This window comes from Pleurodeles waltl, chromosome 5 (assembly GCF_031143425.1).
Source record: "Pleurodeles waltl isolate 20211129_DDA chromosome 5, aPleWal1.hap1.20221129, whole genome shotgun sequence".
In the NCBI taxonomy this organism is placed as follows: Eukaryota; Metazoa; Chordata; class Amphibia; order Caudata; family Salamandridae; genus Pleurodeles; species Pleurodeles waltl.
In genome coordinates, this window is record NC_090444.1 from 828,112,840 (window position 1) to 828,140,262 (window position 27,423).

General features: G+C 46.2%; 1 protein-coding gene across 22 annotated transcripts in view; it reads right to left on the bottom strand.

Annotated features, from left to right (window-relative positions):
• EPB41L2 (erythrocyte membrane protein band 4.1 like 2) overlaps nucleotides 1-27,423 on the bottom strand; it is a 1,020,488-nt gene that overhangs the window by 178,577 nt on the left and 814,488 nt on the right. For 19 of the 22 annotated variants that reach the window (XM_069234854.1, XM_069234873.1, XM_069234863.1 and 16 more), the window contains one exon: nucleotides 10,998-11,144. The exons of the other annotated variants lie outside the window; for them this stretch is intronic. In XM_069234854.1, coding sequence (XP_069090955.1) covers nucleotides 10,998-11,144 — 147 coding nt within the window. The remainder of the gene's footprint in view (nucleotides 1-10,997; nucleotides 11,145-27,423) is intronic. 22 annotated transcript variants of the gene reach the window in all.

The window sequence follows — 27,423 nt, forward strand, 5'->3', positions numbered from 1 at the left end:
GTAGTGAGTACCAAGGGGTCCGTGCACCTTGCACCAGGCCCAGTTATCCCTTATTAGTGTATAGGGTGTCTAGCAGCTTAGGCTGATAGATAATGGTAGTTTTAGCAGAGCAGCTTAGGCTGAACTAGGAGACGAGTGAAGCTCCTACAGTACCACTTAGTGTCATCTGCACAATATCATAAGAAAACACAATACACAGTTATACTAAAAATAAAGGTACTTTATTTTTATGACAATATGCCAAAGTATCTCAGAGTGTACCCTCAGTGAGAGGATAGGAAATATACACAAGATATATATACACAATAGCAAAAATATGCAGTATAGTCTTAGAAAACAGTGCAAACAATGTATAGTTACAATAGGATGCAATGGGGACACATAGGGATAGGGGCAACACAAACCATATACTCCAAAAGTGGAATGCGAACCACGTATGGGCCCCAAACCTATGTGACCTTGTAGAGGGTCGCTGGGACTATTAGAAAATAGTGAGAGTTAGAAAAATAACCCTCCCTAAGACCCTGAAAAGTGAGTGCAAAGTGCACTAAAGTTCCCCCAAGGACAAAGAAGTCGTGATAGAGGAATAATGCAGGAAAGACACAAACCAACAATGCAACAACTATGGATTTCCAATCTAGGGTACCTGTGGAACAAGGGGACCAAGTCCAAAAGTCACAAGCAAGTCGGAGATGGGCATATGCCCAGGAAATGCCAGCTGTGGGTGCAAAGAAGATTCTACTGGACAGAAGAAGCTGAGGTTTCTGCAGGAACGAAAAGGGCTAGAGACTTCCCCTTTGGTGGACGGATCCCTCTCGCCGTGGAGAGTCGTGCAGAAGTGTTTTCCCGCCGAAAGAACGCCAACAAGCCTTGCTAGCTGCAAATCGTGCGGTTAGCGTTTTTGGATGCTGCTGTGGCCCAGGAAGGACCAGGATGTCGCAAATTGTGCCAGGAGGTAGAGGGGACGTCGAGCAAGACAAGGAGCCCTCTCAGCAGCAGGTAGCACCCGGAGAAGTGCCAGAAGCAGGCACTACGAGGATGCGTGAAACGGTGCTCACCCGAAGTTACACAAAGGAGTCCCACGTCGCCAGGGACCAACTTAGAAAGTCGTGCAATGCAGGTTAGAGTGCCGTGGACCCAGGCTTGGCTGTGCACAAAGGATTTCCGCCGGAAGTGCACAGGGGCCGGAGTAGCTGCAAAAGTCACGGTTCCCAGCAATGCAGTCTAGCGAGGTGAGGCAAGGACTTACCTCCACCAAACTTGGACTGAAGAGTCACTGGACTGTGGGAGTCACTTGGACAGAGTTGCTGGATTCGAGGGACCTCGCTCGTCGTGCTGAGAGGAGACCCAAGGGACCGGTAATGCAGCTTTTTGGTGCCTGCGGTTGCAGGGGGAAGATTCCGTCGACCCACGGGAGATTTCTTCGGAGCTTCTAGTGCAGAGAGGAGGCAGACTACCCCCACAGCATGCACCACCAGGAAAAAAGTCGAGAAGGCGGCAGGATCAGCGTTACAGAATTGCAGTAGTCGTCTTAGCTACTATGTTGCAGTTTTGCAGGCTTCCAGCGCGGTCAGCAGTCGATTCCTTGGCAGAAGGTGAAGAGAGAGATGCAGAGGAACTCGGATGAGCTCTTGCATTCGTTATCTAAAGTTTCCCCAGAGACAGAGACCCTAAATAGCCAGAAAAGAGGGTTTGGCTACCTAGGAGAGAGGATAGGCTAGCAACACCTGAAGGAGCCTATCACAAGGAGTCTCTGACGTCACCTGGTGGCACTGGCCACTCAGAGCAGTCCAGTGTGCCAGCAGCACCTCTGTTTCCAAGATGGCAGAGGTCTGGAGCACACTGGAGGAGCTCTGGACACCTCCCAGGGGAGGTGCAGGTCAGGGGAGTGGTCACTCCCCTTTCCTTTGTCCCGTTTTGCGCCAGAGCAGGGCTAAGGGGTCCCCTGAACCAGTGTAGACTGGCTTATGCAGAATTGGGCACATCTGTGCCCAAGAAAGCATTTCCAGAGGCTGGGGGAGGCTACTCCTCCCCTGCCTTCACACCATTTTCCAAAGGGAGAGGGTGTAACACCCTCTCTCAGAGGAAGTTCTTTGTTCTGCCATCCTGGGCCAGGCCTGGCTGGACCCCAGGAGGGCAGATGCCTGTCTGAGGGGTTGGCAGCAGCAGCAGCTGCAGTGAAACCCCAGGAAAGGCAGTTTGGCAGTACCAGGGTCTGTGCTACAGACCACTGGAATCATGGGATTGTGCCAACTATGCCAGGATGGCATAGAGGGGGCAATTCCATGATCATAGACATGTTACATGGCCATATTCGGAGTTATCATTGTGAAGCTACATATAGGTAGTGACCTATATGTAGTGCACGCGTGTAATGGTGTCCCCGCACTCACAAAGTCCGGGGAATTGGCCCTGAACAATGTGGGGGCACTTTGGCTAGTGCCAGGGTGCCCTCACACTAAGTAACTTTGCACCTAACCTTTACCAGGTAAAGGTTAGACATATAGGTGACTTATAAGTTACTTAAGTGCAGTGTAAAATGGCTGTGAAATAACGTGGACGTTATTTCACTCAGGCTGCAGTGGCAGGCCTGTGTAAGAATTGTCAGAGCTCCCTATGGGTGGCAAAAGAAATGCTGCAGCCCATAGGGATCTCCTGGAACACCAATACCCTGGGTACCTCAGTACCATATACTAGGGAATTATAAGGGTGTTCCAGTAAGCCAATGTAAATTGGTAAAATTGGTCACTAGCCTGTTAGTGACAATTTGAATGAAATGAGAGAGCATAACCACTGAGGTTCTGATTAGCAGAGCCTCAGTGAGACAGTTAGTCACTACACAGGTAACACATTCAGGCACACTTATGAGCACTGGGGCCCTGGTGAACAGGGTCCCAGTGACACATACAACTAAAACAACATATATACAGTGAAAAATGGGGGTAACATGCCAGGCAAAATGGTACTTTCCTACAGTACCCCTCTGCGTGCCGTTAGGTGGCGTAGGTCAGCACAGCGTCCATCGTCAGTGTCTTGTGTGCGCAGAATATGGCATCACAGGACCTAAAGATGCACCACCTTGGCGCAAAGATGTCAGTTTCTTTTTATGACTTTCCAGGCCAGAAGCGCAGAGCCATGAAGAACACTGACCACTAGTGCATCAGTACTACGGCCCTGAAAGGGAATTCCCTGTCCCTAGAAATCAATTCGCAGAGCTGGGAAGATGGGTGGGTCGGTAAGGAATCGGCAACTATCATATGTCTCTGCCAGAAAAGGCATTATCGAAGGTAATTAACTTTTTCATCCGATAAGGACTTCTAGTTGCAGATTCATTACCTTAGAATAGACACTCGAGCCAACCACGGAGGGGGGTCTGCGAACCAAAATCATACTAGGAAGTCCTGCAGGACCGAACAGGCAAAATACCCATCCTTCCGCACCTGACTGTCCAGCCAGTAGTGCTTGGTGAATTTGTGCAGTGATGCCCACATAGTTGCCTGACAGACGTCCAGGACTGGAACTCTGTGTGCTAATGCAGTGGTTGCAGCTGTCGCTCTGGCGGAATGAGCATGCAAACCCTGTGAGGGTACATTTTTAGCCAATGTCTAGCACATTTGAGAACAATCTAGAGATGTTTTTCTTCTGCTATACCCGACCTTCCTTCGCACCCACATATCCAAAAAAGAGTTGATCATCCCCTCTCAACTGCTTGGTACGATCAAGGTAGAATACCAAGGCTCTTTTTGGATCCAGGCAGTCAAGTCTCTATTCTTCCTTCGAAGGGTGAGGCGAAGAGTAAAAAGTAGGCAAGGTGATGGATTGCCATACATGAATGTGGATTACCAATTTTGGTAACTAGCACTGGCAAATGCATTAGGTTTTGCCTATGTGATTAACAATTTTCAAAGTGTAAAATTACCTGTATTATTTTATTTACCTGCTAAAGAAAAATTGGATAGTTATGAATTGGCAGTTATAGTTGATACAAGGTAGCCCAAAGGGTTAATATGCCAAAAGCAAACAACATGTAGTATACAGTTCACAGAATATGCCCAAACACACAAAACTGTGAAAAACAGTAATAAATGAGCCACACCAAAAACTAACTCACCTTTTTTTTATACCATGCTTTTAATATTTAACCCCTCGGGCGTGCTGGACATAACGGTTATGTCCTAGGCAGCACCACTCAGGGGCAGATCGCCTATTTTTGAAAGGCCCATCTGCCCCCCAGAGACCAGGGAAGATTTTTTTTTTCCAAAAATAAGAGGGTGGGGGTATGTCCATACCCCAACCCCAAATAAATGGGGCCTAAGTTGTTCTGCCCACCAGTGGGCAGATGGGGCAATTAATCCCGATCCACACACCAGAGGGGCAGAAAATCTACTAGATGCCAGTGAATTCAAAAAAAATTGTGGGGTGGTGGCTACCAACCAGTATGGGTCTGGTTATGCCCTCACCCACAACAGTCTTTCAGCTCTCCCCCTGTACATTAAAACATCTTATCCCTCGGCAAGCAAGAGGACATTTGATTATTTTGGGTTTTGGTTTTACATTTGGGCCATGAGAGCTTGGCTAACTCTCAAAATCGTCCCACTTGGAATAGTGACGGCTGCACTTTTTGGACTTTGGGACGCTGCCATGTAGAAAAATCCACAAGACCTAGACAGATCTAAAAATGAAACATCTGGGTGATTCCAGGGTGGTGTGCTTCACATGCACCCTGCACCATTTTCTTACCCACAATGCCCTGCAAACCTCCAACTTTGCTGGAAATCACACATTTTTCCCACATTTTTGTGATGGAACCTTCCGGAATCTGCAGGAATCCACAAAATTTCGACCACCCAGCATTGTCTCAACTATACCGATAAAACTTCTGCTGCAGTTGTCAGCCTAATTATTATTATTTTTTTAAACTGCCCTTTTGGACCCGCTTTGGTTCCCCCTCAATTGCAACATGTTTTTGGCTCTTCCCTGTCACAGGAACTTGGCCCATCTACACAAGTGAGGTATTATTTTTACCAGGAGATTGAGGGGAACATTGGGTGGAAGGAAGTTTGTCCTGGTGCGGTGATCCCACACAGAAATGTGGAAAAAAATTAATTTTATAGCTAAATTTGACGTTTGTTGAGGATTCTGGGTAAGAATACACTGGGGGATCCACGCAAGTCACACCTCCCTGGATTCCCTCGGGTGTCTGGTTTTCAGAAATGTTAGGGTTTGGTAGGTTTCCCTATATGGCTGCTGAGCCCAGGACCAAAAACGCAGGTCCCCACCCCCGCAAAAACAGGTAATTTAGTATTTGATCATTTTAATGTGTCCACATCGTGTTTTGGGGCATTTCCTTTTGCGGGCACTAGGCCTACCCACACAAGTGAGTTACCATTTTTATCTGGAGACTTGGGGGAATGCTGGGTGGAAGGAAATTTGTGGCTCCACTCAGATTCCAGAACTTTCTGTCACCGAATTGTGAGTAAAAAGTGTTTTTTTTTTTTTTATCAGATTTTGAGGTTTGCAAAGGATTCTGGATAACAGAACCTGGTGAGACACCCACAAATCACCCCATCCTAGATTCCCCCAGGCGTTTAGTTTTAAAAATGCACAGGTTTGGTAGGTTTCCCTAGGTGCCGGCTGAGCTAGAGGACAAAATCCACAGCTTGGCACTTTGCAAAACACAGCTCTATTTTCTGTGGGAAAATGTGATGTGTTCACATAGTGTTTTGGGGCATTTCCTGTCGCGGGCACTAGGCCTACCCACACAAGTGAGGTACCATTTTTATCGGGAGACATGGGGGAATGCTGGGTGGAAGGAACTTTTTGGATCCTCTCAGATTCCAGATCTTTCTGTCACCGAAATGTGAGGAAAAAGTGTTTCTTTGGTCACATTTTGAGGTTTGCAAAGGATTCTGGGTAACAGAACCTGGTGAAAGCCCCATAAGTCACCCCATCATGGATTCCCCTAGGTGTCTAGTTTTAAAAAATGCACAGGTTTGGTAGGTTTTCCTAGGTGCTGGCTGAGCTAGTGGTCAAAATCCACAGCTAGGTACTTTCCAAAAAACACAGCTCTATTTTCTGTGGGAAAATGTGATGTGTTCACATAGTGTTTTGGGGCATTTCCTGTCACGGGCACTAGGCCTACCCACACAAGTGAGGTACCATTTTTATCGGGAGACATGGGGGAATGCTGGGTGGAAGGAACTTTTTGGATCCTCTCAGATTCCAGATCTTTCTGTCACCCAAATGTGAGGAAAAAGTGTTTCTTTGGTCACATTTTGAGGTTTGCAAAGGATTCTGGGTAACAGAACCTGGTGAGAGCCCCATAAGTCACCCCATCTTGGATTCCCCTAGGTGTCTAGTTTTAAAAAATGCACAGGTTTGGTAGGTTTTCCTAGGTGCTGGCTGAGCTAGTGGTCAAAATCCACAGCTAGGCACGTTCCAAAAAACACAGCAGTTTTCTTTAGGAAAATGTGATGTGTCCATGTTGCATTTCCTGTTGTGGGCATTAGGCCTAATCACGCAAGTGAGGTATCATTTTTATTGAAAGACTTGAGGGAACACAGAATAGCAAAACATATGTTATTGCCTCTTGTGTTTCTCTACATTTTTTCCTTCCAAATGTAAGACAGTGTGTAAAAAAAGATGTCTATTTGAGAAATGCCCTGTAATTCACATGCTAGTATGATGACCCCAGAATTCAGAGATGTACAAATAACCACAGCTTCTCAATGCCTTATCTTGTGCCCATTTTGGAAATACAAAGGTTTTCTTGATACCTATTTTTCACTCTTTATATTTCACCAAATTAATTTCTGTATACCTGGTATAGAATGAAAACCCACTGCAAGGTGCAGCTCATTTATTGGCTATGGGCACCTAGGGTTCTTGAGGAACCTACAAGCCGTATAGCCCCGCAACCAGAAGAGTCCAGCAGACGTAACGTTATATTGCTTTAAAAAATCTGATACCCCAGGAAAAAGTTACAGAGTAAAACGTGGAGAAAAATGGCTGTTTTTTTCACCTCAATTTCATGTTTGTTTTTTTTCAGCTGTTATTTTCTGTAGAAAAACCTTGTAGGATCTACACAAATTACCCCTTGCTGAATTTAGAATTTTGTGTACTTTTCGTAAATGTTTCCCTTTCTGGGATCCAGCATTTGTTTCACACCCATTTCTGTCACTAACTAGAAGGAGGCTGAAAGCACAAAAAATAGTAAAAATAGGGTATGTCCCAGTAAAATGCCAAAATTGTGTTGAAAAATTGGGTTTTCCAATTCAAATCTGGCTGTTCCTGAAAACTGGGAAGATGGTAATTTTAGCACTGTAAACCCTTTGTTAATGCCATTTTCAGGGGAAAAAAACACAAGCTGCCTTCTGCAGCCCTTTTTTCCCATTTATTTATTTTTTTGTTACGACATTTTCGCTGTATTTTGGTTAATTTTTTAGTCTCCTTCAGGGGAGCCCACAAACTCTGGGTACCTCTAGAATACCTAGGAGGTTGGACAAAAAAAGGACGCACATTTGGCGTGGGTAGCTTATGTGGACAAAAAGTTATGAGGGCCTAAGCGCAAACTGCCCCAAAAAGCCAAAAAAAGGCCTGGCAGCGAAGGGGTTAATCTATGTGTTTAAAAGTGTTTTGTGCACACCAACATAACAACACTATCCGCACTGTAGATTATATGTTTTTAGAAAAAGCTGGAAGGAGGGATTGCTCTGGACATGGGAGGGTCAGTTTTGGAAAAATGCATTATTTTTTAAAGAACTTCAGAGTTACTTGTAAGTGGTCGCGGGAGGGGTTAGCAAAATTATTATTATTAATAGATTTACCGCCTAGCAAAAATACCGGCGTATTATAAAATTAAAGGCCAGAACAAAATAATGTGTCCTACAGGGTAAAAGCGAGCTGAGCGCTGGCTGTGGCCAATGAGGAGCGGGCTGGGAGAACTCCACGCGAAATTAAAGAGAGGGTGACCAGCGACCGTGTCCCTATTGCGAGGGGCGCCGTGCTAATGAAGGGAAACGCACAAACTTGTGTGAAGAGCTCTGAGATTCAGCAAGAACTGTCTAGGCTCGATGGCTGATTAAGAATCGCCTGTGCACTCTTGTTGTGCGCCAGCAACATTCGTAGCAAAACAAAACATGAAAAGGGGGTGTTAACGCGGAAACTGAAAAAAGGCAGCACGGTTAGCGTTCATGCGCCCTACGTCTTAGGTATGGCAAGTACACCCTGCTTATAGGGCCTTGTGACGCTAAAACTAGACCAATTTCATAAATGGACTGAGGGAAGCAGTCCTGCAAAAGTAATAGCGTACAAACACTGGGGCCCCTTTCAATGCGCAAATCAGTGACAGAAGGCATGCCTATAGAGGGGTAAACCTGCCATGACCGCATGAAACGGCCACAGCAGAGAGACCCTGGAGAATGCAGGCACGGAACGAGGTAACCCTTGTGGCAGTATGACTTCAACTGTAAACAGGCCCCATGGCAGCTGTGCTTGGGGACTCCCTTCTACCCTAGGCTCTGCTCACAGCCCCCACTGCCCCATCCAGCAACAACTGTGGCAAACTATCCAGCCTGGCACGCCGACCCCCAAATCTGACTTCTCTAAGAGAACCATGGTCTAGTCGAGGCACTGGCTCAACATCTGATGGAGATGCCTGGACAGCAGTGCATTCAAGGTAGAACATGTTCACACGTGGCTTTAGTGTTGGCAACTACTTCATGAAAACGAAAACCAGTATTTCATATAATAAATGGTATATTTTCATGCAAATGACAGGCTTTTGTTTGGGAGAAATGGGCTTACTTGTCCACAATGCAATATTTGTTTTTGGGGAGCACAACGTAAGTATTTCTTGAAACAAGCCAGCTGATGTTGGAAAAAAAAAAAACTGATAGGTTTCCGAAATACATGTAAACTGATTTGAATATTTATTCATGTTGAGTTTGGGAGACACTGCTGGTGTTGTCGCCTTGGTGCCAGAGCGGACCTCATGCCATGACTGGTATTTATTAATTGCACAGTTTTCCATTATTTCTAGATGGATTTTTCTGACCTGAAACAGTACGAAATGTACTTCAAACTAAATAAGAAACCTTCAAAGTATATTTCTGAATCTGTCTCAATGTGCTGACATTTAAACTCCTAAGGTTTGAGTTCTGTGCTCTAAATGGGCGAGTGAAAGGCTGTTTAAAAATATAGCAAAAGTGTTCAAGCATGTTCGACTTGTGATTCTATGCTAGTTAGGATTGCAACCCCTATTGGTAGGACTGCATCCCCTCCTCTTATCCTGCTGCTATAAGCAAGACTGGCTGAAATTCAACAGGGACACAATGTCATTGTAGTAATAGGCCTCTCCTGCACGTCTCTTCCTAGCCCTTTTTTCCTAGGTTACTGAGGCACACTTGCGCTTAGAGAAACAAAGCACCCCCCATTCAGGAAAAGTCCCGCTCTGTTATCCACGCCCAGCTGTGTGACCTTGCTGAAAAGTTAAATTTATTATTGATGCAATAGGTAACTTAGGCAATACATTAATCTCCAAGCATCGGTTGTATTCTAATTGACTGATGCTAGCAAGAGCGAATAAATCAATAATATTTCCATCAGAAGGAATACTTTTTCTGGACTGACCCTGAGAGACTGTGGAAAGTCAACAATACATATTCTTTCGACATTAAAATAAGCTCTTCCCAGATATTAGGACATTACACTGAGAAGGAAGAACAAAAAGGCTCAGATTACCAGGCTGCACAAATAGAGACCTCCTTTCTTGACAGAAACTTCCAGCCATTTGGAACGATCTATTCATTAAGCTCATAAGGCCCTACAATTGCTTATTTTGAGTGATGGACAGGAATCCATGGAGGGCCGTATTTTTTCCATCAATTGTTGCTTGAGAAAACTGTCGGTTTGCGAAACTCTGACATAACTAGTTACAAGAGAACATTAACAGAAAACTGATAAAGCCATGGCATAATGCCAGAGGAAAACATAGGAAATATAGCAAGAAAACCGATTGAGTACTCAATAAAAAACAACAAAATTTACACATTTAAAATGTTAACAGCAAGAGAAAAAAGCCCCCAAAACGGAGCCTAAAACAAATCCAAAAAGATTAAACATAATACAATGAAACCTGGCTAAATACAAAACAGAAATCAGGCAATAATGTATAGAGATCCTCTGATATATAGTAAAAAACGGAATCAAAGACACTGCCCTGAGGGAAGTCTATATATCCATTCGTGTCTCTTTTGCTCTTGTTAAAGTTTAAACAGGTCCCAGGCCCCAATTTAGAGATTGGCAGATAGATTACTCCATCACAAATGTGAAAGATTTCCCATCTGCCTTATTGCAAGGACATTGTATCCTACTGCACTTGTAATAAGGCACCTTAAGATCGAGCAACCGGTCTGCCAAACTCTAAAACAGGCCAACATTCTTCTCGGACCCTGGCTGAGAAGACACGACTGTTTGAACGAGCACATACATGTATTGCTTAGCCAATGATGAAGTATGCTTACGTCCTGTTACCAACCCGTCAAATCGAATTCAAACATAATTATAATAAGATCGTGTTTAGAGAACTTTTGCTCAAACCCTTCCATGCCCTAACCAATAAACCGAGATTTGGGCCAGCTTATATGGTTAACTGAATAAACTAGTTTATAAGATACTAAATCGCTCCAGTAAAAGCTGAAATTCATTTTTGAAACAATATACAGCTGTTAAAGACAAAGCAGTTTCGAAAACATTCTTTTTGGTTTGTTGGTATTAACAATAACAATTAATAATCATTTTAATAACTTGGTCAGGGTTAGTGAACACGCTATTAATGGGACTTTAATATTAAAAAAACAATTGCGGTTAGAAAAACAATAACATACTTGAAATATACTCTCTTCACTCCAACATTAAACATATTAGGATGCTTAAGATAGTTTGAAATCTAGAAACACCTTTACACAGTGCATGTTGATAGCTGGGTGTTGACATACCCCTTGTGCTTGAACAGACAGAGGTGCAATGCGACGTTTTTCCCATTCGTTTGGGCGTGGCTCAGGTGAGGACTCCATGAAACTGCGCTTCAGCTCACTAACGCTAGCCTGATGTTTCAACAGTTCATCCTGTGTCTTATCCAGATCCTAGCGATGTTCAACGTAAGAAAACAGTAGGACAAATCTCGACAACAAATAACACTTCTTTCATTAAAAAACAAAACAAAAGCAGCAACGCAAGAAGTCAGGTTTCGTCTCACCGCCCACCAGAAAAAAGAAGCACTGTGAGAATTAGAGCTCACCCAAATATCTAATGCTATGCACCCTTCTTTTAAAGAAAACTGTGAATAATCAATATCCTCCTCCCACAGCAATATGTTATTATATATCTTAGAAATTGTCATCTATTCTTAACATTTAATCCAGGAACACTGAATGCCCTCACTGTAGAGAAGGCCAGCCCTAAAGAAAGCTCACAACGAAAAAGGCAAGTAACTGAATCATCTTATGCTCTTCATGTCGTACCTATTCCTGTTCGTGAGATCGCTTACACGCATCAAAAGAGGCATGAGGGCATAAAAGGTGGTGCATAACTTGGCTATCTTCAATTGCTGTTCCATCCGCATCACTGGGAAACTGCACTGTCGATTTTTCTCGTCTTCTAGACTTCACTAGGAGGTTTTAACTTGCATGTTCTGGATCAGGAACTTAAATATATTTAGACCCAGATTTATTAAGAGTTTGCATCAGGGTTGAGTCACTTTTTTTATGCAGACTGACACAAAATCATTTTCAGTATTTATAAAGCAGGCAAATGTAGGTTTGTGTGGCTTTGAACAAAAAAAAAAACGGCGCATTGTTCTGCTTTGCATCAATTTGCGTCAGGTAGGGGTTTCTTGAGTGCGCATGGCCATTCCCATGTATTCACTCATGGATTTTAATGCAAACCCTTATTTACATAGTGACATGGTTTTGGACCAAAATGGTGCGCATGCCCGAGGCTGACGTAATGTTGAGAAATATCTTTATTTCTCCTTATCATTTCCCGCAGAATGCAGCATACCTGCAAAGAGAGAAAAGCCTCCAAGGATAGGTTTTGTGAACAGCATATCCTTTCCTGCTCAAAAATTATCCTGACCATAATGCAGACACCCATGTACCGTGGCCTAAGGCAGTCCTAAGTGCTCCAGTAAATGGAAAGAGCAGAAATGAGATATTTCTTTGAGGAGACAGCACCGTTCTACTCTCTTCAGGTGGCACAGAGAAGCACCTTTGCTTGCTGCGCTGTGTTGTGCCACTTCTGTGTAAACATTCCCCTTACTGACCAGCTTATCAAAAAATTATCAAATCTGCACCCACTGAAGTACTCCTTGAATGGATGCAAACTTACTACTTTTTAGAATCCACAAACAGTTGCAGTAATAGGCTTGGAAAGTCACACCAGCCTCAGGTTTCTAGGCATGCTACTGGCAATTAAACACCCAAAAGGTGACTAGACAATTGTTTGAAAATAGTCTTAACCTCTGGAAACCCCTCTGGCAAGCACTCCGAAGGGTTGTTTTTTGCCAAAGTGTCCCACTCTAGACAGAAGGCTTGATTTAGGAGATGAGTAAAGGCAGACAGGGTGACAGAAGACTTTACTGCCTTTCCTCGGGCAGCCATATTTAAAGATATCCGCCAGCTCGGCAGACATCTCCACACATTGGCAGGAACTGTTCTCATGGCGGTTCTTGTCATGTCAAACATGACTGCCGGCCAACAAACTTTTCAAAGTTTTTTTTTTTTTTTTAAACTGAATAATAATAATAATTTTTTTAAAAACTATTGACTTCCACACTAGTTTTCGCAAATGCTATGGGAGTCATTTTGCTTTTTATTTTTTTATTTTATTAACTATCCCTCACCGGCAAGTAAATCTACCTGCAGATTACAGTCAGTTAACAAAAAAACAACAAAAAAAGCCACGTGACCATCCACTCTAAATAGCGCAGATGATCGGATAGCCTAATGCTGATGGCACCTACTCTGTCTGACCTTGAGCTGTAACGGTTTACCTGACTGCCCATGAGCCCCACTTAATGCAAATTAGCACTGACCCCGCTCCTCATAGGAATAGTCCATCCCAAAACCTGGTCACCTCACACATTCACCTAATGGCCCATTGCCTGTTTAGTTGGGAAATTTGGGATTCACATCCCCCTATTTTCACTACTAAGCTACGTCACTGTGCAGCTGTCAAGGACATGTACCAACTCTAGTCAGTAAGCTGGTATGCCGGGGGTATATGAGACTGTATAGATGTAATTCTTCCTAATCACACTCCTCTAACAGTACCTTGATTTCAAAGTTTAGTGACTGAGTTATAACATGAGTGTTCATTTATTAGTCATAACTTCAGTAAATGATTTTTAGAAATGAGGTCTCTAGTTGGCAGTCAGCTTGCACCCTGTCCACGTAGGGACTCTAACTCTACTCAGGATAAGGGAGATACCTGATCAGATAACCCCTGCTCACCCCCTTGGTAGCGTGGCACGAGCAGTCAGCCTTATCTCAGAAGCAATGTGTAAAGCACTTGCACATAACACACAGTAATAAGTGAAAACACTATAAAAGGACACCACACCAGTTTTAGAAAAATAGCCAATATTTATCTGTGTAAAATACGACCAAAATGAAAAAAATCCAACATACAATGCTAAAGATATGAATTCTGCAAGATTTACTTAAAAATACAGTTCCTTGAAGGTGATAGCTTCCCCTGGGGCTATCACAGCGTCATGATCAACAAAACCAACAGTTCAGGCCAGTCGCGGGGTCGCATGCCAGCTACTGTGTCGGGAGGACCCGCAAACAGTACCTTTGGATTTGCAGGGCATCGTAATTCTCGCGGTGTGCTCCGGAGCGAGGCGTTGCTGGCATCGCAGTGTTGGTTCCGGTGTCTGTGTAGGAGTCGTCGGGCCCTTGAAGTCACATGCCTTGGGTATCGAACCCCAGGCTGATGAAGCCAGCAGCACTGGCGTGGATGGCGTCAGGGCTGCGGTGCAAAGCAGGATGATACGACATGCAGTGCCTACAGGTCACGGTGTAGGCAGTGGCTCGGTGACGGCGTCCAGCGGCATTGGTGAGACCAGGGCTGTGGTGTGAAGAGGGGCAGTGTGAGGTGCGGTGTCACAAGGTCAGGGTGCTGGGAGGGGCATCAACGTTGCTGAAACGCTGTCGTTGGTAGGCCCAAGCCAGCAGTGCGGGATGGGATGGTGCTTCGTGACCCTCACGAGTGGTATCCACAGGCCACGGTGCAGCCAGGATGCCTGGTGACGACACTGGAGTATTAATGCTGGCATCGGTGGACCGGGGCTGAGGGATGGTGCTTCGTGTACCTCACGAGCGGTGTCCACAGGCCACGGTGCAGGTAGCAGCGCCAGTGTCAACAGGAGAGGCGTCATCAGGGATGCCCAGGCTGTGGGGTGGCTGGAGTGCGGGCCTACAGGTCTCTGTGCGAGCAGCGGCTCGGCGAAGTCGTCTGATGACGGCACCGGTGAGACCAGGGTTGCGGTGGAAGCGGGGCAGTGCAACTCCGTGTGGCGCCGGCAGATCGCAGTGCAGGCCAGCGGCATTGTTGACAGCATTGCAGTGGTTTTTCTCCTTGAACAGCACAAAATACAAAGTTCCCAGTGCTGGTGGAAGAGGAAAATTAAGTCTTTGATATCCCTGAGACTTCCAACAGGAGGCAAGCTCTACTCCAGGCCCTTGGAGAACTTTCTCGAGCAGGACACACAGAAAAGTTCACCCTGTGCACTCTTTTCCGGTAGAAGTGGCAAATGCAGATCACTCCAGCAAAGCAACACAGCAAAGGGACAGTACTCCACCTCCAGCTCTTCTCCAGGGTAGAGGTTCCTCTTGATTCTAGAAAGATTCTAAAAGTCTGGGGTTTTGGGTCTTTTTCTTATACCCCGTTCTGTCTTTGAGGTTGGCAAACTTCAGAAGCAAAGTCTCAAGTGTTTGCAAGATCCTTCCGTGTCCAGGCAGGTCCCAGACACACACCAGGGGTTTGGAGACTGCATTGTGTGAGGGCAGACACGGTCCTTTCAGATGCAAGCAACCACTCCTTCCTCCACTCTGGCTCAGATGGCTCATCAAGACATGCAGGCTAAACTCCATCCCCCTTTGTGTCATTGTCTACAGGAGATGTGTGAACAGCCCAACTGTCAAACTGACCCAGACAGGGAATCCACAAACAGGCACAGTCACAGAATGGTTTAAGCAAGAAAATGCCTACCTTCTAAAAGTGTCATTTTCAAACTCCCAATATATAAAAACAACTTCACTAAAATATGTATTTTTAAATTGTGAGTTCTGAGACCCCAAACTCCAAATTTCTATCTACCCTCAAAGGGACTCTGCACTTTAAAGTTATTTAAAGGCAGCCCCCATGTTAACCTAGGAGGGAGATACGCCTTGCAACAGCGAAACCCGAATTTGGCAGTATTTCACTATTAGACATGTAAAACACACCAGTATATGTCCTACCTGCCCATGGGGCTACCTAGGGCCTATCTTAGGGGTGTGTTACATGTACCAAAAGTGAAGGTTTGGGCCTGGCAAGTAGGTACACTTGCCAGGTCGAATTGGCAGTTTAAAACTGCACACGCTACACTGCAGTGGCAGGTTTCAGCCATGTTTACAGGGCTACTTATGTGGGTGGCACAATCAGTGTTGCAGGCCCACTAGTAGCATTTGATTTACAGGCCCTGGGCACCTCTGGTGCACTTTACTAGGGACTTACCAGTAAATCAGATATGCCAATCATGGCTAAACCAATCAACAGTACAACTTACCTACATAGTACTTGCACTTTAGCACTGATTAACAGTGGTAGAGTGCAGAGAGACAATAAAACAGCAAAAACAGACCTGAGAAAATAGGAGGAAGAAGACAAAAAGTGTGGGGGTAACCCTGCAAAAAGGGCCATTTCCAACAATAATGATAGAATGTCATGCACTAAACCACTCTATTTTGTTTTTTAAATTCCTTAGAAAACAAAATACTGACCGTTTTGAGCCCCACTTGATTACAAAACAATAGAAGTTCGCATTATATTTCCGACAGAAGTCTGCTGTTCAGTGGTAAAGCCAGAAGAGCAGTGATTTCTGGGTACTTTTGCTTGGCAAGGCATTTGACTCCATCAGGAACTACTTTCAATGCCTACTGCACAGATATCACAATTTCTGCAGCTAGAGAAACACAAACCGCACATAACGGTAATTCTGAAACAATCGTGATTGTTGTGCTTTACCCTCTCTGCAGGGCCACTCCCAAATGTGTTGCCTTCACCCTTCCTGTGTTCATATTGTTTTTATCGGCATTAGGTTTCTATACACTTTACCACTGCTAACCAGTGCTAAAGTCCTTGTGCCCTCTCCTTTAAATATGGGAAAAATGGTCTACACCTAATTGGCATGTTTAATTTACTAGCAAGTCCCTAGTAAACTGGTATAACATGTTCCCAGAGCCTGTAAATTAAATGCTGGTAATGGGCTTGCATCACTCATTGCGCCAAACACTAAAGTAGCACTTTGTCTCAGGCCTGCCACTGCAGTTTTAAACAACCAACTCGATCAAGCAAAATAAAAAGTTTTACCTGGCCCAAATATTATATATTTATCCCATAAGGCATGGTGCATTGTATTTAAAAAGCAGGGCATATGTTCTTACTTTTTGCATGTCCCGGTAACTAAAAACTCCTTAATTTGTTTTTAACTACTATAATGGCCTACCTCTCCCATAGAACTAATACTGGGCTAACTTAGTACGTTTAAGAAGTGCTAACCTTTAGTAGGGAAATGGTAGGAATGTCATGTTTGGACTCAAATGAATTGTAATTTAAATTCCTCTTTAATGGTAAAGTAAGAAATGAAGTCAAAATTATGAAAATACCACTTTGAGGAGGCTGGTATTTTCTTGGCCTAACCATTTGGTTCCTGCTGCCAGTGTCCTGCATCACATGACTGTGAATAGCTTATCTGTAAAACTTTATGTATTCGCCCTGGACAGTGAGATAATGGGAGACTAGGGGTTGGCAGGATGGGTCTTCCTGTCTGGATTACAGTGAGCAGAGTTTTTCTTAAGCAAAGAAAAGGAACCTCACACTAGTCTTCTGCCATACCAGACTTCTTGGGTCCTTTACAGGGTAAGGGAAGAAGTTTTCAGAACGAGATGTGGAGGAAGCCTAGAAGATGTCCGTACAAAGCCTGGCACCAGATATATATATTGTACCCCCAGGACAAGTATTCAGTACCCTCCTGGACTTGTGGGAGACCTCAGAAAGACTGCCTTGGACCACAAGAGGATTGCCCTACTGCTTGAGGCCTGCTTTGCTGCTTGAACCCAGGGTTGTCAAAGTGACTCCAGAGGACAGTTGTCTGACCTCCTGTGTGAACTACAGGGGTGTAACAAGCTTCAGACATCTCTAAGCCTGCACCTGGCCTCTGCTAGAGTAAGTCCTAATCCCCAAGTGGTGTCCCTCAAGTCCTGGGCCCTTAGTTGTGGTGTTAACAGTGCTGCTCCTGCCTAACCCAAAAAGTTGGGAGTTAGAAACATTTTCACACAAAAGTGGTCTGAGAACGGACAGAAGACCTGGAACTACCTGCTTCCCTATATGCCCAAAGTGCATCGCCTTTCGGTCTGACTCTGTGGTAGTTCCTGCTACATTCTTCTCTGCAGCAACAAATTCTGTTCAGCAAGACCTTTCAGCAAAAGTATCCAAGCTTGTGGAGCCCTCGTCAGCTACACTCTGCAACTTTGACCCAATAGAAATTTTCGACTTCCAAAAAAGTGACAAAGTCTAAAGGTAGAAAGCTTGACAGCAACTATGTTCAGCAGCTCCCCGACAATGATGCCTTTTCCTTGGACTTCGCCGGCTGCATTGTCCCGCTGAACATTACCTTCTCAGAAACGTTTCTTCAAAATATGTTTTAAGTCTGGACGCAAGACGAGACTGGCCCAACCTACCACATACATGTGGCCTGCACACCATTGCAGTCTGCTTAATTTCTGACTTTGCCTGGTCTCAGGCGACTAGATACCTGGGGTTATCGCTTGATCTTTAAGGTGCTATTTTTCACTAAAAACTTTTAAAATTCATGACTTCGGTTCTACTGTTTGAAATTAATTTGGTTTGATGTAGTTTTATTTATCTACATTTTCTCTATTTTTCTAAATTGATGTGGGAGTTTTCTTGGGTTGTGTTCACTTTATCACTGTTTGAGTGCTCCATAAATATTTTAAACAATGTCTCCAAGTTAATCCAGACTGCTTTTGAGCCAAGTGACCAGAGGTTGTGGCACAGGTTAATTTAGTGACACCAAGGATTGTGGTTGATGCTTCACTAGGGTTTTCAACCTCCTCAATCAATTACCTGATTTCTCATATTATTGCCTAGTGGTGGGATCCAGTACTTGTGTTTGTGCAGTGTCACTCAGCGATTTTACATAGCAGTGAAATCCCCAAAATAATCTAGCTTCTGCTGTTCCTTCTAAATTCTCCTTAGATTTTGATTTGGCTGATTTATCTAAATGTAAGCTTACCTCACATTGTATGTGCTGCAATGGAGATGGAGCTGATCAACACTGCACCTCAGCAAAGCAAAGCTGCAAAGGCTTTGTACGGAAAGATGTATGAATGTGGGAAAGAAGGGCACAAAGGTGAACATCTAGGTAGCCCTTTGAGCCATTGAGGAAGTCAAAAATATGAAGACCACCCCAGATAAGCTCAAAGAGGATGGTCCTGTGGAGGAGGAGGAGGAAGATAGCCTGCCCACAAGCCCTGAGTTGCAGCTTTCCAAGGAGGAAGACAACTTGCTCCCAAGATTGGAACCCTCTTTCAGGGAAGGGAGCAGTGTGTCTCCCCACAACCTGTCCCTGAAAAAACTGGAGAATAGGAAAGGTGAGAGGCAGCTTAATCTGCAGCTGGCCAAGTTGGAATTGGAGGCAACCAAGGAGGAGGCTATGCCAAGATGAGCAGGAGGAAAAGTAACTGTCCCTGAAGGAAAGGAAAATTCTGCAGGCTCATGAGATGTGTAAACAGGAGCTGGGCCTAAAAGTCAAACAGATCTCAGAGTACAGCAGCAATGGTGACAAGTGTTACCCCAGTGTAGTCAGGAGGGTAAACATCCCCAAGAACTTGGTGCTTAACTTTGCTGTGGGGGATGATACTGAGAAGGGGTCTGAGGCTTACAAAACCATGGACTGGAGAACCAGTCTTAGACTACCACCCCACCGCCTGGAGGGAGGGATAGTGGAAATAGGGTGCCTAACATCCGATACAATTGCCCCTCCCCCCTCACTCTGAGAAACCTCAGAGGTCAGAGAACCCTCTGGACAAGTTAGGGAATTCCATGCTAGCCCCAAGGTTGGAGGTGAGGCTAAGCCAATGCCACTGTTTGGAGCATCCACCTGGCAGTGGATGGACTGAGGTCTGTCTCAACACTGACAACTGTCAGAGGCCTCTGTTGGTTGCTGTACTCATGAGCAGAGCTTTTCCCGAGTTAGGAACAGGACCCTGATCCAAGGGGTGGAATGGGCCACATCACTTTGTTGGTCATGGTGGTACTGTCTGCCTACTGGGGTGCATCTGCAGTGAGTTAAATCAAAGTTAGGCGCATCACAGATTGGGTTCACAGGTGAGGAAAAAGGTTCCACATAGGTAAGTCCAGAGTAGTGACAAAGTGATCCAAGTTCAAAAGGGAATAGAACTGACAAGTGCCACTGCAGAAGAGGCCAATTGTCCATGTTCTATTGCCTAAGTAGGGAAGCCCATTAAGGTATTGATTAGTCTACCCTGGCTTTTGGCTGAAGGCACTTATGATGGACTTAGGCCTCTCTGCAGGGTCACCCCGGATTTTTTTGCCATTACCGCTCCTACTTTCTGCAATGTGTTTCTGCTTTCATAGGAATTCTGTGCAGTTTACTACCACTAACCAGTGCTAAAGTCTTTGTGTTCTCTCCCTTAAACATGGTAAAAGTGACCTACATCAGAATGGCACATTTCATTTACTACTAGGTCCCTAGTAAAGTGATACTACATGCACCCAGGACCAGTACTACTGGGCCTGCAGCACTCACTGTGCCACCAACTAAAGTAGCACTTAAAAACATGACTCGGGCCTGCTATTTCAGCCAGCAGTGCAGTTTTAAACTGGCAATCCCACATGGCAGAATAAACCTTTTCCCAGGCCCAAACATGAATTTTAATACATTTAAGTCACCCCTTAGGTAGGCTCTAAAAAGCTCATAGGGCAGGGTGTATTGTATATGAAAAGTATGACGTGTTTTCAGTTTCACATGTCATGGTAGTGAAATACTTCTACATTTGCTTTTCACTACTGTAAGGCCCACCTCTTCGGTAGCATAATAATGTGCTACATTATTACATTTATTTAGTGCTAGCTTTTCATTGAGAACAGGTAGGAAAGTCATGTTTGGACTCAAATGAATTGCATTTTAAAATCCTCTTTAATGGTAAGATTTTAAGTCACAATTATGAAAATGCCACTTTTAGGACACTGGCATTTTCCTTCCCTATCCATTTGGTGCCTGCTGCCAGTGTGATGGGTCACATGACTCTGAACAGCATAGCTATTGAGTTTTGTGTATTCCTCCCTGACTGTTTCATAAAGGGGGACAGGATGTTAGCAGGATGGACCATTCTGCGTAGATTGCGCTGTTCCCTGATCCACTCACATTTAAAAAGAATTTGCCTCCAGCACACACAAAAGGACATGACACTAATCTTTTGATACCTCAGACTTTTTGGAGCCTTGGCAGGTGAAGGGAAGAACTTTCCAGAACCAGATGTGGGGATAATCTAGAAGATATCCCCATTTTAAAAGCTGGCACTAGGTAAGAATATCAGACCCTCAGAACAACTCTTCATTACAGTCTTCGACTTGTGGAGGGCTTAAAAAAGATTGCCTTGGACCCCGGAGGACTCCTCTGCTGCTTGAGGCATGTCTTGTACCTCAGACCACTGCCTTGCTGCACCAGAGGACTGCACTGCTGCTTGAGGCTTGCCTTGAGCCCCAAAGGACTGCCCTGCTGCTTGAGACCTGCCTTGCTGTGTGGACCAAGGACAACCAGAGTGACTTTAAGGGCTAGTTGGCTGGCCTCCTGTGTAATCTACAGGGACTTAACCACTAGAGATGTCGAACCCTGCACCTGGCCTCTGCTGGAGTGAGTCCTAACTTCCCTCTCCACCCCCCCCCCAAAGTGGTGGCCCCAAGATCCTAGACCCTTAATAGTTGTGTTAAAGGTGCAGCGCCTGCTTAACCTTAAAAGTTGAGACTTGGAGCTTGCCAATCCGCCCAAGGTGCATCGCCTGTCAGCCTGACTCCGCAGTAGCTCCCACCACATTCTACTCTGCAGCAGCAAATCATGTTCAGTGGGATATCTCAGCAAAGGTATCTGTTAGACCTGACAGCCTTAGGGTAGTCACCCCTAACTTTTTGCCTGCCTCCCTCCTCGTTTTTGGATACTGTTTTTGCTGGTTTTTAGACTCTGCGCACTTTACCACTGCTAACCAGTGATAAAGTGTATATGCTCTCTCTCTGTAAACATGGTAACTTTGGATCATACCTGATTGAACTATTTAATCTACTTATAAGTCCCCAGTCATGTGCACTCCAGGTGCCTAGGGCATATAGATTAAATGCTACTAGTGGACCCGCAGCACGGATTGTGCCACCCACTTAAGTAGCCCCTTTTCCTTGTCCCAGGCCTACCATTGCTAGGCCTGTGTGTGCAGTTTCACTGCCACCTCGACTTGGCATTTAAAAGTACTTGCCAAGCCTAGAACTCCCCTTTTTCTGCATATAAGTCACCCTTAATGTGTGCCCTGGGTATCCCCTAGAGCAGGGTGCTGTGTAGGTAAAAGACAGGACATGTACCTGTGTAGTTATATGTCCTGGTAGTGTAAAACTCCTAAATTCGTTTTTGCACTACTGGGAGACCTGCTCCCTTCATAGGCTAACATTGGGGCTGCCCTCATACACTGTTGAAGTGGCAGCTGCTGATCTGAAAGGAGCAGGGAGGTCATATTTAGTATGGCCAGAATGGTAATACAAAATCCTACTGACTGGTGAAGTCGGATTTAATATTACTATTCTAGAAATGCCACTTTTAGAAAGTGAGCATTTCTTTGCACTTAAATCCTTCTGTGCCTTACAATCCACGTCTGGCTAGGTTTAGTTGACAGCTCCTTGTGCATTCACTCAGACACACCCCAAACACAGGGTACTCAGCCTCACTTGCATACATCTGCATTTTGAATGGGTCTTCCTGGGCTGGGAGGGTGGAGGGCCTGCCCTCACACAAAGGACTGCCACACCCCCTACTGGGACCCTGGCAGACAGGATTGAACTGAAAGGGGACCTGGTGCACTTCTTAGCCACTCTTTGAAGTCTCCCCCACTTCAAAGGCACATTTGGGTATAAAACAGGGCCTCTGCCCTACCTCATCAGACACTTGCTGGAGAAGAAACCGGAACCAGAAACTACATCCTGCCAAGAAGAACTGCCTGGCTGCTCAAAGGACTCACCTGTCTGCTTTCTACAAAGGACTGCTGTCTTGCTGTTGCCCTGCTGCCTTGCTGAACTCTTGTCTGGCTGTGAAAGTGCTCTCCAAGGGCTTGGATAGAGCTTGCCTCCTGTTCCTTGAAGTCTCAGGACCAAAAAGACTTCTTCCTTTCACTTGGACGCTCCGTGCGCCGAAACTTTCGACGCACAGCTTGTTTCGCGGCGGGAAAAACGCCGCACACCGACGCTGATCGACGCGACGCCCTCGGGGCGATCGAGACTTCGACGCACCACCTCGCAAGGACAAAGCCGCTCGACTTTCCAGGAGAAATCGACGCGACGCCCACCGTGAGTGCGAAACTTTGACGCACGGCCTCGCAAGGACAACGCCGCCCGACTTCCAAGGAGAAATCGACGCGACGCCTGCCGTGAGACCAAACTTTCGACGCACGGCCTCGCAAGGACAACGCCGCCCGACTTCCAAGGAGAAATCGACGCGACGCCTACCGTGAGATCGAAACTTCGACGCGCAGCCCCGCAGAACGACGCGCAACCGGAAAATAAGCAGGAGAATCCACGCACAGACCCGGGACATCTGGTAATCCCCGCGATCCACAAAAAGAGACTGTCTGCGCGCCGGAAAACGACGCCCGACTTCCCCGCGTGGAAAAGACCGACGCAAGTCTGTGTGTGCTGAGGAGAAATCGACGCACACACCCCTTTTTCCACGCATCTCTTCTCCTGTGGCCCTCTGAGGAGATTTTCCACCAGAAACCAGGTACTTTGTGCTTGAAAGACACTGTATTACATTCTAAAGACTTAAGACACTCTATATCACTTCCCTGTGATATTTCTACAATTTTCCATTGCAACTTTATTCTTTTTGACCTACAATTATCCTGATAAATATTATATATTTTTCTAAACACTGTGTGGTGTATTTTTGTGGTGCTATATGGTGGTATTGTATGATTTATTGCACAAATACTTTACACATTGCCTTCTAAGTTAAGCCTGACTGCTCGTGCCAAGCTACCAGAGGGTGGGCACAGGATAATCTTGGATAGTGTGTGACTTACCCTGACTAGAGTGAGGGCTTTTGCTTGGACAGGAAGTAACCTGACTGCCAACCAAAAACCCCATTTCTAACTTTGGTGATCAGCGGTGAGGATAGGACTTGTATTTGTGCAGTGACATACAGTAGCTAAGTATTTCACTACATACCCACAGTTGAAGGTCAACTTGGTTTTTATCTCTTTTTGAAAATCCGTTTTTTCCTGACAATTTTCAAAAACTAAATCCTCACTCAACATGTCTCTGACTGGGTCTCAGACAGGGGACTTTGACCTAGTCCAGTTGGATACATACACGGTCAAACAACTAAGAGGATTCTGCAGGGCATTAAGGGTACCCACCCAAGGGGCCTCCAGAAAGGAGGACTTTCAAGTGGCGCTGAGGGCCTGGGCAGAAGCCCATTTAGAGGATGATGAGGAAGAGGAGCCAGAAAATGGCCCCTCAGAAGGATTTCCACTATCTATGGATGGTGTTACCACTGCCATTGTGCACCCTTCCAGACCAGGGAGCAGTGTCTCCATGCAAAGCCTGACCGCAGAGGAAAGGAGAGAAGAAAGGAAGTTCCAACTGCAAATGGCAAAACTGAAAATTGAGGCACAACAGGAGGAGAAGAGGGCAGAAAGAGAAGCCAAACAAGCTGAGGCTGAAAGAGCAGCCAAACAGATTGAAGCTGAAAGAACAGCCAAACAAGTGGAAGCTGAAAGAGCGTTGGCTGAAAAGAAACTATTGTTGGCTCATGAACTGAGTCTCAAGGAGCTGGAGATCAAGGCAAGACAGTCTGAATCCAGCAATAATGGTGGCAGCATACAGACAGGACCTGCTGGAGAAAAGAAGGTTCGTATACCCAAAAATGTGGTGCCCAGTTTTGTGGTGGGAGATGACATAGATAAATGGTTAGCTGCTTATGAAGTTGCACTAAGGGCTCATGAGGTTCCTGAAGGGCAATGGGGGGTAGCTATGTGGGGTTATGTGCCGCCATCGGGGAGGGACACACTTCTCACATTGGATCCACCGGATCAAAACACATACCCACTCCAGAAAGCCACTTTACTTGCCAAGTTTGGGCTGACCCCTGAGGGATACCGTCAGAGGTTCAGGGACAGCACCAAACAAACCACACAAACATGGGTAGATTTCTTTGATTTCTCTAGTAAGGCACTGAATGGATGGGTGCGGGGCAACAAAGTAGCAGATTATAAAGGTTTATATGACTTGATCCTGAGAGAGCATATGCTTAATGTTACTTATACCGATTTGCGCCAGCACCTAGTGGATAGTAAGCTGACTGATCCCAGGAAGCTTGCTGAGGAGGCGGACCTCTGGGTTAGCACCAGAGTGTCCAAAAAGGTACCTGGGGGGGACTCCCACAAAGGTGGTCAGGGTTCCCAACAGAAGAAAGAGGGGGGAGATAAACTTACAGATAAGGAACTCTCTAAAGGCCCCCAAAAGAATTCCCAGGGAGGGGGTGGCAACCCTTCCTTTTCCAAATTTGGGAAGAAACCAGGGACATTTGACAGGTCAGGAAAATCTAGCCCCAAATGCATGGAGTGTTACCAATATGGTCACTACAAAGGCGATCCACAGTGCCCCAATAGGGCACCGTCCACTACCGGACAGGCGCCTGGGTTGACTAGTGTAGCACTCGGGGGGGAGATGGACCCCACTAGCTTTGGGGAGCAGGTAGAGATTTCCCTAGTGTCCCTGGGAGAAGGAGAAATGATGTCCAAGGTCCACATGCCTAAAAATACTTCCAAGTACCGGCAGTGGGTCCTCATTGATGGGCAGAAGGTGGAGGCTCTGCGTGACACAGGAGCCAGTATGACTACTATCAAGAGTCAGCTGGTGTCCACAGAGCAGATAATCCCGAATACATTCCACCAGGTCATAGTCGCTGACAACCGCGAGAGTCACCTACCGGTGGCTCGGGTTCCCTTTGAGTGGGGGGGGGTCTCTGGTACTCTGAAAGTAGCTGTGAGTCCTGCCATGCCTGTAGATTGTCTGTTAGGCAATGATCTAGAGCATACTGCTTGGAAAGAAGTAGAGCTCAGATCTCACCTGGAGATGTTAGGGTTACCTGAGTGGGTCTGCATGACCACCCGGTCCATGGCTGACCGAGAGGGAAGTCAAGGGCATCTGGAGCCTGGAACGATGGCCCAGGGAGCTGCCAAGAGGAGGGACGAGGGGCGCGGGAAACCGGCCCCAGAAGTTCCCACAGTGGCTGACGGGGCTCCTGAGGAGGAGACTCCCGAGCCAACTGGGGAAGACATTGCCACCCTAGGTGACTTACCGGAGCTTGCTGGCTGGCAAGTTGAGGGTGGACCCACCAGGGAGGAATTCTGCCAGGCGCAGAAAGAGTGTCCCACTCTAGAAGGGTTGAGGAAACAAGCCTTAAACCAGGCAGCAGGTGACGCCTCTGGCAATCACCACCTATATTGGGAGAATGATCTCCTCTACAGTGAGCCTAGGGTTCCGGTCTTTGGGGCAGCACGTGTGCTGGTGGTCCCCCAATGTTACCGAGCCTTCCTACTGGGTCTGGCTCACGACATTCCCCTGGCAGGACATTTGGGACAAGACAAGACCTTCAACAGGCTTGTCAACCACTTTCACTGGCCCAAAATGAGGACACACTCAGACAAATTCTGCAGGGCTTGTCCTACCTGCCAGGCTAGTGGTAAAGCAGGAAAGAGGGTTAAAACCCCCCTGATTCCACTTCCTGTCGTTGGCACCCCCTTTGAAAGGGTGGGCGTCGACATTGTTGGCCCCTTGGACCCCAAAACTGCCTTAGGCAACAGGTTTATCCTGGTTTTGGTGGACCATGCCACCCGGTACCCAGAGGCAATCCCTCTGAGGACCGTAACTGCATCGGTGGTAGCCAGAACCCTGATGGGGATATTTACCCGTGTGGGATTCCCCAAGGAGATAGTGTCTGACAGAGGCACTAACTTCATGTCCGCGTACATGAAGCATCTGTGGGATGCGTGTGGTGTAACCTACAAGTTCACCACACCCTATCACCCCCAGTCTAATGGGCTTGTGGAGAGATTCAACAAGACCCTGAAAGGCATGATTGGTGGCCTCCCTGAGGCCATGAGGCGTAAATGGGACGTCCTCTTACCATGCCTTCTCTTTGCTTACAGAGAGGTCCCCCAGAGGGGGGTAGGGTTCAGTCCCTTTGAGCTTCTCTATGGGTACCCCGTCAGGGGACCCTTAAGCATTGTCAAGGAGGGATTGGAGAACGCTCCAAAGACACCCCCTCAGGACGTGGTCAGCTACATGTTGGCCCTCCGCAATCAGATGACCCGCTTCTGGAAAGAGGCCCAAAGTAACCTGGAGGCCAGTCAAGAGGTGATGAAACAATGGTATGACCAGAAGGCCACTCTGGTAGAGTTTCAACCTGGAGACAAAGTGTGGGTAATGGAGCCAGTAGAGCCCAGAGCTCTCCAGGACCGCTGGTCTGGCCCATTTGAAATAAAGGAGCGGAAAGGGGAGGCCACTTACCTAGTGGACCTCCAAACCCCTAGGAACCCCCTAAGGGTGCTCCACGTGAACCGACTAAAAGCTCATTTTGAGAGGTCGGAGATCAACATGCTTCTGGTCACAGATGAAGGAATGGAAGAGGAGAGTGAACCTCTCCCTGACCTCCTCTCTGCCCAAGAAGGTGATGGGTCCGTAAGCGGGGTCATTCTGTCTGACTCCCTGACTCTAAACCAGAAAGGAGACTGCTATGAGCTGTTGGAGCAGTTCTCCCCCCTCTTCTCCCTTACTCCGGGACTGACCCACCTCTGT